The following is a 17590-nucleotide window of genomic DNA, read 5'->3' on the forward strand; positions in this document are numbered from 1 at the left end:
ACTCAAAAAATGCATTTCAGCTTGCTTGCCAAGCAGCGTTTTCTAAGGTACTGAGATGTAATTACTACAGCAGTGAGTATGCTCTTCTACCTCTTACATTTGCTTCAGTTCAAAAAAATAAAATAAAATCAGACGTTATCAGAAGCACCTATCAAACAAAAATGCAGGTCAGCTGGTTAAAGTTAAGATTTAGATCAAAGAAAAGTCTTTTAGGTACTATGCAATACATGTTTAAGAAAGTGTGAAAACTAAATTATGAATAGCAGGAATTAAAACAGTGTAATGAAGACACATAAGTGTGAGTTAATGTTCCATGAATAAGTTTATTATTAGCCAAAGCAGAGGCCAACAATAACTAGCTTTAGACAAAAACCAATTACCACATACTCAAACAGTTGCATTTTTTTTTATTTGAACATAATTCATTTTTTCACTTATGTCAGCCTTCTCTACAATTATTCCTACATTTTAAAACCTGAATTGCCTCTATAAATAGATAAAAAGGCTGTACTGATCATAAAACAATGCCTGCTGTACACGAACAATAATAATTTCTCACCACTCTCATTTTAGCTCTCATTGCTTAGACTTCCTGTTTAAAATCCAACATAGCTTTGTCTAGCTAGCCCTAGTGTGTTATTTTTTTTTTTTTTTCTTCCTCTCCCCCCTTCCCCCTCCCCAATTTTAAACACTCTCAGTATCTTGGGGCACTTGAAAAGTATGTCGTGTGGCAGGACTCACACCTTTCTGAGGACACAGGTCACAAGCCAGATTTTTAATGAGTTTGTGCTTCTAAGACCTCACCAGCAAGATGAGAAGTCCATCTCTGGTAAAGCAACAGCAAGGTCAGTTGCTGTCTCCACCACCAGCCTTGCACGCTGCAGACTGAGGACTAAAAATGCAAGGGGGAATTTAAGGATAAAGAAGTACCGCAAACAGAAATTCTGTGTTTAAAACTGAAGTTGTCAGTAACAGAAGACACTGAGAGATTCCCCTTCCTCCAGGACAGGCACTGGAAATACAAAGCTTTTCACAGTTGCTGACTACCCACTGAACTCCTGCAGCACCACCCATAAGAGGTGGAGTTTTCATGGGAACCTTCTTGCTTCTTTTCCTGCTGCCATCAGCTAGGGCCTGGCTGGAGTAAGCGTTTATTTGTTGTCTGCCTTGAAGGTGCCCCGCTGCTGAAATGCCATGGTGAGCTGGAGACAACTAAGACCAGACCAAACTGTCCTGAGCACAGAGCAGCCTGGGTTCAATGTTGGAACAAAAAAGTGTCTTTTACAGGTACACCTTAACTTACTTCTTTCCTCACATTAGGTGAAACCAAGGGTCACAACTACTTTACAGCTGTAGAGAAAAACTTGAACAAATATCAGATGTGTGAAAAATCATATTTTCAGCATCTTTTCACACCGCTGCAGAATTCTGCCACAGCCCTGGTAAGGTGCACATTCTTGTCACAGCTGCAAACACCGGACAGTTTCACACTTCAGGTGCCAGCAGGTTTTTTTTACAATCATTTTACTGAACAAATATTTTTAAAGCATTCTAGGACCCTCACATAGAAAATACTACAGGTGTATGAGCACTGCAACCCAGAGATTGGCTGCTCCCTGTGTATACACACTTGAGGTCTGTCTGAACTAGTTCACATGTAAACAAAGAGCAAGACACTTGAGACAACGTGGGAGTCGATCACTCAAGGCAGGTGGGGCTGGAGCTATGGTACATGCATTGCTATTTCAGCCTGGAGAAGAGAAGGCTCCAGGGAGACCTTACGGCAGCCTCACAGTACCTAAATGGGCCCACAGGAAAGCTGGGGAGGGACGCTGTGTCAGGGGGTGTGGTGATGGGACAAGGGGGAATGGTTTCAAACTAAAAGAGGGTAGGTTTAGATTAGAAATAAGGAAGAAATTCTGTACTCGGAGGGCAGTGAGGCCCTGGCACAGGCTGCCCAGAGAAGCTGTGGATGCCCCATCCCTGGAGGTGCTCAAGGCCAGGCTGGATGGGGCTTTGGGCAGCCTGGTCTGGAGGGAGCTGTCCCTGCCCATGGCGGGGGGGGGTTGGAGCTGGGTGGTCTTGGAAGTCCCCTCCATCCCAAACCATGCTACAATCCTGTGGTTCTATGATTCAATTTGTATTGAGTCTCCGTAGCTTCCACCTAGCACATTTTAGAAGCAAGAATCACACGTCTAGGTCATTGTGTAGATACGACTGAGTGCCTTGTGCTATTTCCTGCGACGCTGTAGTCCACTCATTCTCCTTCCTCATTAACTCCAAGACAAACAACTTTCTGAATATGTTTTATTTCATATTAAAAGCTATAGCCTGAGCTAATGGTTTTCCAGCAATGGGTTACAAACTTCTTAAAGATTGTTTCAAATAACCTTCAGCAGGCACCAATAAACCAAGGAGTATTTGTCTGTTTCAGACTATTATGTTTAAGAGTTGCACAGATGAATCCAGTCACTAGCTTAGAACTAAAAGCAACTTGATCTCTGCACTTTCTTCTTTTTTCTGACCTTCAAGGGGACATCTAAGGAAGACTGTCAGTCATAGGCCAACATTAGTTCTGCATAACTGGATTACAGGTGATTCTCCCAGTCAAATTCAGGATTAAGGAAAAAAGAGATGAGTTTGAATGAATATAAGGTAATACCCAAAAACTTGTGAAGTCAGGAAATACTCACCTTTAATGTAGACTTAATTCCATATTAGTACACTACTGCATAATTTGTAAATCCTTTCCATGTTTCAGAGTTATCAGGATGTATCCTTTATCTCCCAAAATTTAAAATATGATTCTGAAACTGGAAAGACTCATTTGATTGGCTTTGCTATCTTTTAAGTTGTACACACCTTGAGAGAAAAAGCAAGTAAGCATGTACACCTTGTCAAAGGACAGAAAAACAATGAATGTAAAAACATTCTCGTGCAACCTGAAAGAGCAGAAGCAGGGGTAACACCGCTACCTGCACCCAGCTGACCTCTAACAGGAGTTCCAACCTACCACCGCCCAGTGAAAGACATGGACCTTGAAAGAAGCTGACTAAACATGCTCAGCACCTTCCCTCCTCCATGCAGCAGTCTTCCTCTGAGCACTACCAAAGCCTGTGACTTAAGGTTGAAAACAATCTTAAACAATATGCTAGCCGCATCCTCCTACTCTCTTCCTAATAGCATAGACAAGTACAGTGAGACACTGTCACCCAGTTGTAATTTTCCAAGAACAAACAGAGCCAAGGCCTAGGTCTCCAGAGTGCTCAAACAAAAAAGCATGCTCATGCCAGCTGACCGCTTCTTGGCAGTTCTTTTGCCCCCAGCTTCTTGAGCAGATAGTGGGTAAATTCTGCAGAGGCAGACATTACGAACCAGGCAAGCAAGAGGTTTTTCTACATGCGCGGTGTAAGTATAGACACCTCTCTTTTAGCTTTAATACGAAATCAGTTACAGCTGTGAAACAACTTTATTTTTTTTTTTTTTTTAAATGAGGCTGGGCTACTAAGCCAGCTGAGCTGTCCAGAGCAGCAGCAGGGAGATGAGACAACTGCAGATGAATGCTGGCTTGCTCCCACATCCACAGTGACCTCATTCAGAATGCTGGAAGAATGTAGTGCAAAAGCAGCAACTAATTTAATGTGACCACACACATGGAACGCGCTGTACCAAAAAATGGCTAACAAACCTAGAACAACCCTGGAAACTTATTAAAAACACTCACACAAGGTTATTGCTACTAAGATCAGCACATCAAATCTACCTGGGAAGATGCACAGGCACCTTAAGCTTTTAAACCATGTGAGCAAGAGCCATCACACTACAAGCTAAGTGAAACACCTAGACATTGAAAGGGGAAAAAAAAAAGAGGGGGGCTGTAAAGGAAAAAGGAGAGGGAAATAGTATCTCTGAATGGAGACTACTAACCAATTTATACAGCATTACAGCAGTCCTGAGACTGTTGCAATACCTCATTCAGACTTAAAACACTCAGTTCTGTTTACCTTCTACCTACTTTCTGAGAGTATTATTCACATTCAGAACAACAGTTACAAATTTTTAGATACCAGAGCTTCAGGAGGATAGTTGAATACTCTCCATGAAACTCTGCTATCTTCTAATCAGTTCCAGAATACTTTTGTTTATTGAAAAGAGCCATTAAGGATGTCATAAAGCAGCAGTACACCAAGCTACATGTTAGTTTATATTTGCATCCTAAAAACAATGCAGGGAAATACTGAACAATCTCTGTGTTAGCACGGGAGAGACATTTATCTGCATTGTTCTGCAGTTATGGTTAACTCAAGAAACTGCTTTTAGAAACCCTAAATCTTGTGATATCACAACCAAAGAGTCCTCTCAGTAGTACCTGCAGGTGTCCTAGCGTCATACAAAGATCTCAGAACTAAAGTCCCTCCTGCGTTCTGATTTAGCAAGAGAGCGTAAGTGCCAAGGGCCAGGAGCAGCCGTGTTGTTCCAGCTCTGGGGCTCACACTACCGAGGGCCAAGGGTGGAGTGCTGTGAGTCACACCTGTCCCAGCAGCGACGGCAATTACACCACCCTTGCTCTGTGGGATGGAACAGCTTCTACAGGGTGATGCAAGGAGGATCCCACGGTGAATTTACAGAAAGTCACAGCAGGAAGTGTTAGTTTTGCTCCTTTCAGCTGTTGTTACAAACTGTATGATGTCTCTCCAACTCTACCTCTGCTTGCCATTTTAGGAGAAATATTCCTCCTCTGTTCCCCAAACACTGAGCTACTGGCCAGCCAAGGAGAACAAGGCACTGCAATCTTTAAAATAAATAAAAAACACTAACTTCAAAAATACATTTATTCTTGCTAGTAAAACAAGAAAAAAATCAAAACAGGTGGCCTCCTAGCTGTCTGAACAAAGGAGCTTTCATATGGTGAGACCAAACAGGTGGGGCATGACAGCAGTTCAATATTTGCTGCAGCAGTATTTTTCTGATGCCTTCGAATGTCTGCTCCCCAGAGGGGCAGCAACTGCACTTCTCAGGAGAAGCAGCCTGCACTCTGTATCAAAGGCAGCTCCTATGCCACACTTTCCTGTGCATGCCATAGCTTATGCCACGGATAAAAACTCACAGTATCCACCCAGTCCTAATACTTTGCAATCGATATGTAATTTGGCCTTTAGCTTACCACAGAGACTCCAGTCAAAAACCTCTCATGGCTTCTATGTATGATCTTTTTTAATTCTCTCAGAATTTTTCCTGCTATTCAAGAAAAAAAAAAAAGGCCAATTCAGCTCTCATACTTCTCAGATTTCATTTTTCAATCAGCCTTTGCAATTGGTAAAGTTTTACCAGAGAGGAAGGTTAAGTGGGCAGCCAGTCCTCCCATACTAAAAAGCAAATGCAATACACGGTGAATGGAAATTTTGCATACAGAGGTATCAAGTCTGTGTGAACAGAGGAGTCAATGAGATTTTTTTCAGAGATGTACCATCAGTTTAGAAAATCCTTACTTGAAAAATCTCACCACGATTATCACCAGTTACAACCATCACAGAGTTTCCAGTATTTATCTTCTTAAATAATGTTAACATCACATCATTCTACTACTGCTTTTATAAAAGTATATGCATGATGATACTTTTTCTTATTTATGATACACCTTTTTTTTTTCAGAAACATTTTTTCATAAGAGGTTAAATGAGCAATTTTAACAACCATGCCTTCTGCTAACAGCAACGTTTACAAGGAAAACCAAATGAAACAAATATTACAAAACATGTAGCTAATGAGCAGGAAAAACTCAAAATTTGCTACAAAGAACTCAGATTTTGCTACATGCATCATGTAAGTTTTACCTACAAAGGTGTCAATTATTATTGGAAGTTTTCTAGAAAATCCATAGATTCTAGTGGTCTACCTGCATTCCTCCCCAAGCTCGTATTTTAACAAACTCCTTCATTCCTTTAGTCCAAGTGAGGAAAAATAACCATTCTCCTGCAGTCAAATGTAAGTTTATTTTAAAACAGTAACAAGTGATGACCAAGCTTTGCTGCTTGAAGAACAGCCAAGAGAATGATCTGTAGGAGCTAGACTCGATGATCCTCGTGGGTCCCTTCCAACGTGGGATATTCTATGATTCTATGATCATTCTGTGTTTTGTCACAACTACTAGCAAATGTCAAAACTACTCAATTCCATTTGAGACATATTTCTCATCACAAGTGATTTGGCTTATGTTATCTATAGGATGCCACAGAAGAAAGTCAAAAGCTGAGCTGCAGATTGGTTGGCTATATCTTCCTTTATCCACTTACCTTGTCTCTTGGTATTTATATTTAGCTAATGAATATTTAGATGGCACAGTGCAGTTCTTTGCAGTGCTCATTAGGCTGAGCAGTGTGACTTTGCCAGTGAGAATGCAGCACTTTTGAGCCTTGGATGATACTCCACACATCTTAATTATGGGCAGCTATTTAGCACCAGTCGTAACATGCTGAGCTACCTCAAGGTTGCGATCAACTTATATTTACAGCGTAATTCACATCATACTTTCCATCATTCTCGCAGGCGGTCCAGAGTTTCCAGGGACTTTCCCTACCTTATTGTTGTTCCCTGCAGTCGATCGATCTTCTTATTTAATTCAGCAATGATACTGTGCAGCTCTGTGATTCGCTCCTCATAGCGTAGCGTTGTTCGCTCCTGCACATCTTCGTGCTCTCTCATTAGGTGAGATTGTTCACACTAAAGCAGAGAAGCAGAAAACAGAAAGGGTCTTATGAGTAGTTGCACAGAAATCAAATGTAAGGCAGAAGTGCACAGCATTGTATGGTCTTCTTACCCATCAAACCAAAACCGCATAGCAAGAAAAAAGAACAGAAGTGAAATATTGACAGGTACAGAAAGGTATGTAATTAGCAAATTTTTAGGAAATGGAAAACTATGCGGTGTACTTTCATTATTATTTTTTTCTAAACATATCGAACAGTTGCTCTTCTAGCTTGAAAAAAAACACATAGTTTTTAACACAAAACAGCTACTGATATATCAGCTTTGAATCCATGAGATTCACGATGCATCAAGAAACCTCAGAGGCCTTCCCAACACTGAATATGTGAATTAGAACAAATCCTAAGGCAGAAACCACATTATTACAAAGAAGAGCAACCACACTTGGAGGTTATGACTTCTCCAGTAAGAATATTTGTTTTTATTACCCTTTAAGGTACCTTTGCACATTTTCCTTATTAAAATCCCCTATAATAAAATGCTTATTATAAACAATTAAGTGGCTGTACTTCTGGTTGTTTTTTAAATGTATCATGAAATACTACGTTTTCTTTCCAACTGAGTATTATTTCCAGCCTCTTTGGCTTACTCTTCTTGCCAGCAGACACTCTACTGCAATTATGGCCTCTCAGTAATGCATGTTGATTGAAGTTATGCTTTGTAGTGGCTGGAAAGAGCAATACTTCTAACCTTTTGCTTCTGACCCCCTGCAGGAAACAGCACAATGGCATGTGTACTGTGCTGCAAACAAGAGAAAAACTCACAAACAAACTGACAGTATAAAAAACACATTTGTTAATTGAAGAGCTGAAATAGATGGTCCTAAAAGCAATTCTAAAGGCTACAATTCATAGTAGTGTATGAGGTCCTCTAACATTGTTGCACCAAAACTTATTTTTTCAAATCAAATTTCAATAACATTTTTCTTTGCAGTCATTAATAAAATTTCTTTCAATATTTTTTAACTTTTAGGAATACGCACATTCCAAGGTTGTAGTTCCAGACATTAGAGCACCCTCCCACAGACGACAAGAAAATGTTATTTTCTTTGTGAATCTTGAATCAAAAGCAATTTCACCAAGACAAGCAGAGTATGTCTTCATGATGAAGAGGAAAGCAAGGGTTAAATTTTAGAAGACTGGTAATGTTCACTAGGCTTTTAGGACTTCATGCTGACAACTGACATATATATTATTGTAACTCTTATTGTAGGATCATTCAATAAATTATTTCTCAGGTTTCCATATTGTAACACTGTATCTGGATGAATTACTAAAACTGCTTTCAAAGTGCAACAGTAACAGTGAAAATGTTTAACCAAAAAATTAAAACTTTTTAAGTACAATACAGAGTTGCTTGTTCTTCCTTTCTAAATCCACATTTCATGATAAATGCTGAAGTCCACAAACACTAGTTAAGCATTTTCCAGAACAGTGAATCACTGTTTTTTTTCCTTTTAAACCAAAGGATGTTTTGGATAAAGTGTGTAATAATTATTTTCAGACAATAAATAAAATGCTTATCACAACATTTTTTATCTTTTTAAGCTCTGCACTGAAAAGCAGAATTTGTTTATCTTGACTGAAGATATATGGACTCCTGCTAATGGACCTCAGCCACATTACCAGACTTGCTTTCTGTTTTTTCCAGCCATTTCACAGTCACCATTTTTCAGGATAACTGTAATTTAGTGACATGACATACATTGTGAACAACCAGCAGTCTGGCAATATAAAGACAGTAGTTTCAGATTTGATTTTTTTTTTTTTTTTTAAAGGCCTCTTGGATTATCTTGGGCAAAAGTAACTTGAAAAGGCAGGAAGAAACCTCTGGGGGAGGTAGGACATGATGCTAAGAAGGACCGCTGTGCCTTGGAGGAGGGTACAGGGTCACGTATAATAAATTGTGGTCAGTCATGACAAGTCTCAACTGAAAATGGGTTTCCATCCACGTAATGGAAATACAATCCAGTATGAATCCCAAAATGCAGCAATGTAAAATTCTTATGGTTATACAGTATTGCTCCTTATTATTGCACATTTATCTCAAGGCTTGAAAGGGAAAAGAAACAAATGCCTCTCTTGGTATCCATTACTTTTTTTATTTTTTTCTTTCTGTGATACTCAGTCTGTTCATCACTCTTTAGTTTCTGTGTCTTTTGAGTATCAGAACAATGATCTCACACCAGTTCCTATTTCTCTTAGATTATGATTTATTTGCATATGTCAATCACAAACTTTTTAAGACAAATACCTTACACCCTTTTCCTCATCCCTCTTCCAGCTTCATACTTAAGTTCTGACCAAAACATTAAGGGCTCTGATTCTCTGAGAACGCAAACACAGGGATAATCCACTAAGAGGCTGCAAAAGATGAGTGATTGCTGAGGTCAGGAGAAAAGTTTCCAGCACAATTTTCTATGTAAGTGACCTTTGGCTGGTTTTTGGTACAGACAAAAAAGGTTATTTCAATTACGGAATAAATTAACGATGCCTGGAAAGACCTTTGTCTGACCTCTTGATGCTGGGAAAGAACCACAAAAGCGAGAAGAATATGCAAGAAAAGGATAACAAGAGAAAATATTTAAATCCAAGGATACTGTTGCAACACGATGCTACTGCCCACTAATGTACACAAATCTCCAACCCAAGACACGGTGCAGACCTTTGTGTTAAATTGGTAGTGCTCAGTCAGAGGACACAAAGAAAAAAAGAAAGAGAAGCACCAGCAGTGGTGCTAGGCTAACAGATTGCTGAGCGCCTCCGGCCCTGCACAGACACAAACACTGGCTGCGGCACCATTCAGGAAGAATACAAGTCATCACCTGAATTAGCCACAACGACAAACCTGTCTAACGGGCTCACGGGAACTAAAAATCTCTACTCAAGTAATACGGCACTTTAATTTAAGAGGAGTGGCAGATATTAAAGTGGCAATCAATTCATCTAATTTTAAGTATAAACACAGGTCCACTGTGCCAAGGCCTCAATCATGAATACATACATGGTCAGAATTAATTATTTTGTGGTTTATTCAGTGTATACTTAAGGTAGAAAAAGAATACATGAAAACAAGGCTAATCCACGTGCGATGAAGACATCATACAACAGAATCAGTTTTTTGAGAAACTGATTTTTTCCCATGAAGTGTGCATGCCTACAGCGTGTTAGATTTATTCACATGCTGAAGTTCTGCTGCACATCCTATATTGTGAATAACTGGAAGAATGGCAAGGAATTGTAACTGCAGTCATGGAACTGACTGCTCCTCTGACAAAGGATCCAGAATGTTGCAGCAGAGTATTTGTTACTCTGTGCCTAGAGCTCTTATGAAAGTCTGAAATTACCAGGAATGAGTGAAGAGAACAGAATTACCTTGTGAAAGAAGATGAAAGGACAAGTGAGGTGTAGGAAGTGAATTGTTTGTTGTTGCTGTATTTACTGAAGCTGTCAGTGTGTTTCTCAATTCCATACTTCTACCATGAAACTGTAGAGCTGCTACAGATCAACTGTGGTAGGTAACGAGGCACCAAATAATCGCGGTGGGACAGGGAAGGGGAAAAGGAAGAGCAAAAGGAAGAAAACTTCTGGATTAAGATACAAATTGCTCGTGGAGGTGAAGTGGACTATTACACGTGATGCAGCCTCTTGCTCAGGAAGCTCACACACTGTTGGTGGTGGAAAGGCAAGGACACATAAAGAACAGCAACCCCACATGTATTTCTTGCACCCTCCCTTCAGACATCTACTTTCTATCACTACCAGAGCCAGGACACCAGGACAGACACCACTAGCAGAAAGCACTACTTTTATTCTCAGAATCACAGTAAGATTTGGAGAGATGAGATTAGCTGTGGTTGACCACTGCTTTACAGCAAATTCCATCCAAAAGATCAGTCTGGCACCAAATTGCACACCAGTACAAATACAGACACAAGGAGGTCTGTTGTCTTGTGGAAATAATACAAGGGTGTAGACAAATGCTCTAGCAGGGTCTCCACAGACTGCAGGTTTGGAAATGAGCTCTACCATGCCACAACAACCATTAATCAGTTACATCCTTTATAAAAATTTTAAGCACAAGCTATCCAACTATCTTTCTTAGCCCTTTCTCATCTCTATTACATGAATTGTGGCTCCCCAAATCATCTCCCTTCTGCAAATCATTAATCCTTTCTTCCAAAGCATTTCATTTGCTCCATGAAACAACGGGAAAGATATTACCAAAAACGTGGTTCAAGAACCGTTTGTATCATTTAGCATGCATTTAGAATGCCAGCTGAAATGAAATGCTTTGCTTTCATAAGTATAGCCCAGGTGCAGAAGTGAGATTTTAATGCTAGCACAGCTAGCTCCTGAAAATAGTTATGCAGAACCTCAAACACTTCTTACCTAATTTATGCCTTCTGAACCTCTAATTCATATTAGTGAGGAAGAAATGCATGAGCCAGAGGTTATAGGGGAGAAAATGACACATATGATAAGAATATGGAGAAATCTCTGCGGGTTAGGAGGATAAGAGAAAAAAAAAAAAATTATGTAGAGCATCTACTTGAAAAAGTGATGCAGTTAGAAAAAGAAGAAAAGGTAAAGTGGGCCATCAGAGTCTCTCAGCACTTAAACATAGCCAACTTATTGAATATATAAGCTGCCCTTGATGAATGACTTTTAAAGACTATTTAAACAACTGTTTAAAATGGCTATGTAAAAAACGAACATTTCAAACTTTGCCACGCTCCAATTTCTTTTAAAGCCCTCAAGTGGGTAGAAGTGAAATGCTAAAACATTTAAAACTACATAAAAATTATTTAAGTGTTTTTTTTTTTCCAAAACACAACTGTGACAATGTCTGTCAGCAGCCACAAATGTAGCATTACAGAGCACCTTTTAGACATCCCAGATGTCCTTGTCATTTCTGTAACCAACAGATAATCACCACCATACAACCAGTGGGCTCAGTCGTCCATTCCCCTAAAATTTCTCTATTCCCATCAGCATTCCTTTTCAGCCCCACTCCCACAGCTTTACAGTCTTCCTTTTAGGTGTGCACATAGAAGTTGTTTTCAGCGTGGAGAAAGGTGCAGCAGAAGCACACCAGACTTCTGATGGGCCAGATACTCTGATTTAATGATATCCATAGTTTCGGTGGCAGTCATCCCTATTGTCCTGTTTACAACCATCATCAGCCCAAGATGATGGAAAAAACCCTCAGCATTACAAATTTCTCAATACATGCACGCACAGTTAGTAACCAATCAAAGGAAAACACCAAACAATCTCATGCTAACAGAGCACAGTTAACCATCAAAGAGGATTAATCATTGCATGGGAGCACCTAGAATCATAGCATGGCTCGGGTTGGAGGGGACCTCAAGGATCATCCAGTCCCAACCCCCCTGCCATGGGAAGGCATGCCACCCACTAGATCAGGTTGCTCAGGGCCTCATCTAACCTCGTCTTGAACACCTCCAGGGATGGGGCATCCACAGCTTCTCTGGGCAGCCTGTGCCAGGGCCTCACCACCCTCTGAGGGAAGGAGGGTACCTACAAGGTACTCTTCATTTGTTGAAATTTTTATACACGTTTTTTCATAAAGTCCTGAACCTAACAAAACTAGTTAGCACAAGACTCTGTAGAGTTATAAATAACAACAAAGTCAGTGTAGCCATGCGGAACGATAAAGATTGCTTAGGTAAGGTGGACCCATTTGACTGATTAACGACTGCCAAATGCAGCATCATGTCAAGCTGTACCTCAGAAAGAGGACTCTACCTCAGAGAGCAGCTGAAGTTAGGAAAGGATCTCAAGACAATAGCTGGTAAATAGTGTGTGTGACTCTGGCTCATAGATAAAAGGAATAAAGGGGATGAGGGTGTTTTTTACTTGTGTATGTTGCACTGATGGGATGGAATAAGGGTCTTGTTTACAAGCCTCAACACCTTGAAGGTAACTGAAAAAGTAATCAGGGAATGCAGACAAGGATCCAGACTAGAATGGGTTGCCCAGGGAAGTGATGGCATCACCGTCCCTGGAGGTGTTCAAGGAAAGGTTGGACTTGATGCTTAGGGACATGGTTTAGTGGGTGACATTGGTGGTAGGGGCATGGTTGGACCAGGTATCCTTGGAGGCCTTTTCCAACCTTAATGATTCCATGATTCTGTGTTCGAAGAACTGAAGTAAAATCCTTAAAATTCAGACTGCTTCAATATTTCTACATTTGGCTAGAGTTTAAGTAACACATAGATATAAGCCCCTACCCAAATGTCCTGAATACTGAAGGCTAAACTTGCAGAAACTCAGAATGGTTGAGGTTGACAGGGACCTCTGGAGGTCACCTCTCCAACCCCACCCACTGATGGTGGGTCACCCACAGCAGGCTGCCCGAGACCTCCAGATGGCTTGTGAGTACTTCCAGGGATGGGGATTCTGCAGCCTCTCTGGGCAACAAATAAGATGGGATAATTTACACTACAAAATGCTTTGTCTGGCTCTCTGCTAGTGTGAATTAGTATGTATTTTGCATTAGTTTTAAATTGTAAAGTACTTACAGAAGGTATTTGCCAGAATGGCAGTACCTGAAAACAAGGGTTTTGTTTGTAGAAGTATAATTGTTGTTGTTTTCCCTGTTTACATCTGGCTCTCTACGTTTATCCTAATCTGATTTTTTTTTTTTTTTAAGAGCTGAGAAGGCATTAAAACACAAATCTTACTCCTATTTAGTCTCTTGACTTACCACTGACTGTATTTTCCATAACAGATACATACAAACAGGCTTACTAGAAGGTAGACTGAGATCACTAATCACTTTTCACATACCACCAAAGCACTGCAAATTGGCAATAGCTTTTGATCAGTGTTAATTTGTGCTATTTGAACGTGCCCAAGACTGAAAGACTCTGTGATCAGTTACCTAATCCACTGAGAATTGCAATTTTTATATTCTAAAATGCTTTGAAGCACTCACCGTTAAAAGAGGTTGTTTATGTTGGCTTCAAAACAAAATCAATCTAATTCTCTCTTGGTATTTTTTAAAAGAATGTCATCAGCACATAAAACTTAAAACCCATGGCAACTATGTTTCTTACAGTCCTAAAATTCTTTTCACACATTACATTATTTCATCCTTTCCCCACATACTATATTTCTCTATGTGGAACAAGAGCAACACAAAACCAAGGATCATCTTCAAAATCTTGAACTATTAGCTCACCTGTGCTTTTGCCAATTTCTTTTCTAGCAGGTCACGCTCTCTTTCTGTTTGTTGTAGACGTTTATTAAGCTCCACTATGTCTCCCTTTAATGATGCCAGGGCTGCTAAATGAAGCTACAAGACAAAAGGGGAAGAAACAAATTAACCAAGTCATAAGCCATACAGCAGTACAATTTGAAAGAAGATACAGGATTACACAGCAGCTACAACATCTGCAGATTTCTAAGTAGTTAATAGAAAGTTAGAATAACGGAAGTGAAAAAGCAAAGCACATATCACTAAACTCTCTTAACATGCAATTGTACTCTTGTGCTAGTTCACACATTCCTTCATCAGAAAACAAATTATAAGGATAAACACAATGCAGAGTAATTCAGCTGGAAATGTGCATCTCAGTTCTAGCATGAGTTTAATAGGAAGTATCTCAAGCTTTGTGTTATAAAACCTTACATTAAATATCAACCCAGATTTGTAATATAAAAGAAGGTGTTCTGTGTTTTGATGTCTTTGGAGATAAAGAGGTTATCAGTGTGGCAAAGGGAACAACTCCATGCATAGGATTCAATTTAAATTTGCAATTACTGCTTATTCAACTTTCAGCTACTGCTTTATTGTTGTTTTCCTCAACCTCACCTCACTGAGAGGCAATGATTCTAGTCTATTGAAGCCACACATTAAGAACGTGAACTGATTTTCATTCTGCAATAGATTATTTTGATGAAAGATATGTATCTATGCTGAGCTCTGCTCTCTGGGGACAGCGACAGGACCCGAGGGAACGGCATGGAGCTGGGACAGGGGAGGGTCAGATTGGGGGTTAGGGAAAGGGTCTGCACCCAGAGGGTGGTCGGGCACTGGGACAGGCTGCCCAGGGCAGTGGGCATGGCACCAAACCTGATGGAGTTCAGGAAGTGTTTGGACAACGCTCTCAGACACAAGGCCTGATATTTGGGTGGTTGTGTGTGGAGCCTGGAGCTGGACTCAACGATCCTTCTGGGTCCCCTCCTACTCAGGATATACCATGGTTCTGTGATTCTGCATTTAACTGACAGCATTTGGAAATACATAGGAAACTAAGATAAACAACATAACTAAGTTATGTCAGCTCCCTAACTTAGAAATCAAGAATAATCCTTATTAAAAACCCAACAATTACAATGCATTCACATTCTCTTTTATCCTCAATATATCCCTTTCATTATTACAGCAAAAGTAGCAGCTGGAATCCAACATTCTGTATTGACAACCACAACAGAAAAGCCCAGGAGGAAAACTAGCCAATAACTCTGAAGCCTTTATTTGTAGCCGTAAAGGAACAACTCCAAGTCATACTGGGTGTGAAAACTAAAGTGACCTTTCACACTGGACCAAGTAACGCAGCAAACACTGCTCTGCTGCAAAGACTTGGACCAAAACACAAACCCTTTTTGTCACTTAGTCTGACATTTTATTGGGCAGGTCTCTTTAAGTTATTTTTCTTCTTACATTTCCAGCCAATCTGCTAATGAGTCCCATTTTTGTATCAGTTTACCTTCACAATACTAAAAGCTGGCAAAACTGTATGTGTTTTCATGCACTGATGTGTGAAAGTAGTTGTAATACAGAAAAGAGACTCGGTCATTTAGCGATAACTCCTTCGCATGCGGTGTTCCTGTTGTTACAGAAAAGGCCACTTCTGGCTTCAGCACAGGAAACTTGATTGCACAAAAACTTCAGATGTGAATTCTGTAGTTTTAATTGAGATGTAACTATTTACACTAAAAGCTCTGGACATGCTCATTTGTCAGTTCAGTCTAAAGCACTTTTATTGTGCCAGCTTCAAAAATGTGTTACACACATGCAGTTGTTCATTTCAGCATAAACATACACATATGCAATTTTACGTTGCAGTATGTTTAAGATTCTTGAGCCTCATTTTTCAAGTGAAAAAAACAGCAGTTCAGGCCTGCTATGGACATATGCTACACAGTTTCTTTCAAATATGTGTTCTGAATTGTCTTAGGTCCAGAAGCTCCCCAGATATTCAAGTATTCTTGGCCTTTGGAATAAGGTTTTACTTCCTACCACAGGAAACCATGCACTGGTTTTACAGTGTGGAGAAACAAGAACCAGCCTAATGGCACCAAGCTGTTCATAACTGACTTGCAACCTTCAGGAAAGCTGGTGAACTTGTAAGTCGCCATTTTTTCCCTTAACAGAGAAGTGTTGCAATGAAGCTCACCAGCTTGTTCATCAGATTCTGCATCCTTTATCACAGCTTTCAAAACACACGTGAAAAAATTGCTATAATTCTCTAAATTGAATACAAAAAAATGGTGCATAGTCAAGTAAGTATCATTCCCTTTTGCACACTGTAATTAGATGATCACCAGCTGTGGTTTTAATTACCAGACTTATATGTTCATACACATGGAGCTGTAAAAGGACACCATTAATTTAAAAATCTCAATGAAAACCAACTTGTTCTCTGAACAGTGGAACTGATGGAGCTGGCTTCCTGTGGATTTGTCTTTGATCCTTCCCACGCTAAGAGCTGCTCAGCTCTTCTTCATGCCCCCTAGCACATCCCAAATGAGCTAAGAAGCAGCACGAATATGTCCAGCCTCACCACAATGCTGCTGCCTGGCCTGACAGCCCCTGCCAAATGAGGGTATCCACCGGGCAAGCTACTCCTGCCTTGCTTTCACCATAGGGTCTCTCTTATCCAAAAAAAGAGCTGCTTTTTTAATTACAAAAAGGTTGTTGCAACTTTCACTATGCAAAATGATCCTTTCCTTTCATAATTTGAATCAGGTCAGTTTCTACATGCCAATAAAAAAATAATAATTAGCATAACAGAAATATCAGACTAGACAACATGAAGTTATCAGACAGAGAGGAATGCTGTTTGGGATACTCTTCAGTTTCAATGTGCTCTTTCAGTGAACCCAGTGCAAACAGCAGTAAGTAATACGTGAGTGGTGCCTCCAGCTACTACTGTGATAAAAAATAAGGTTAGCAAAGGTAGAGTAGCTGTCTGACCTTGGCTGTAGAAAAAAAAAAAAAAAAAAAAAGCTATTAGGAAGTATTGCTGTATCTTTCCTTAAGGAAGTAAGGAAATGTGAACAAAGAGTTACCACAAACAAAAAAAATTACCCTGCAAAAAAAAGCCCATATTAAGAATTCAAATGAATAAACCCAACTATTAAGGATGGAAAGACTCCGTTTATAAATCTCATCCAGAAAGTAATGATTGTCATGACTGCAATTCTATGGTACTGAATCATTTCACAATATGAGAGCTGAGAAAAAGAGGAGAATGGAAGTAGCCAAACGGCACACAACTTTTTTTCATCTTCAGCAAACAACAGAGAAGGCAGACTGACTATCGCCAACACTGATATCAGACATGTATAACTCATGGAGGGCTGCCTCTTAACAGCACAAGACCAGGAAATAAATTAAAAACTCCATAGTTTGCAACAATTAGGTTATATACCACAAATACGACTGCTTGCACAGCATACTGGTCTGAACCTTTCAACAACAGCTCCCATGAAGAGCTGCTTGAGTACAGGGAGAACATTTCATTGACAAAGCCAGCATTGTTCATACACTTTATATTGATCCAATACAG

The 17590-nt window shown here is 39.9% G+C and overlaps 1 protein-coding gene across 5 annotated transcripts in view; it reads right to left on the reverse strand.

Moving 5' to 3' along the window:
* Window positions 1-17590, reverse strand: part of MCC (MCC regulator of WNT signaling pathway) — a 209939-nt gene that overhangs the window by 58146 nt on the left and 134203 nt on the right. For all 5 annotated transcript variants that reach the window (XM_032205497.1, XM_032205498.1, XM_032205499.1 and 2 more), the window contains 2 exons: window positions 13975-14088; window positions 6578-6720 (listed from right to left, as the gene is read on the reverse strand). In XM_032205497.1, coding sequence (XP_032061388.1) covers window positions 6578-6720; window positions 13975-14088 — 257 coding nt within the window. The remainder of the gene's footprint in view (window positions 1-6577; window positions 6721-13974; window positions 14089-17590) is intronic.

The sequence above is a fragment of the Aythya fuligula genome, chromosome Z, assembly GCF_009819795.1.
Source record: "Aythya fuligula isolate bAytFul2 chromosome Z, bAytFul2.pri, whole genome shotgun sequence".
Classification (NCBI taxonomy): domain Eukaryota; kingdom Metazoa; phylum Chordata; class Aves; order Anseriformes; family Anatidae; genus Aythya; species Aythya fuligula.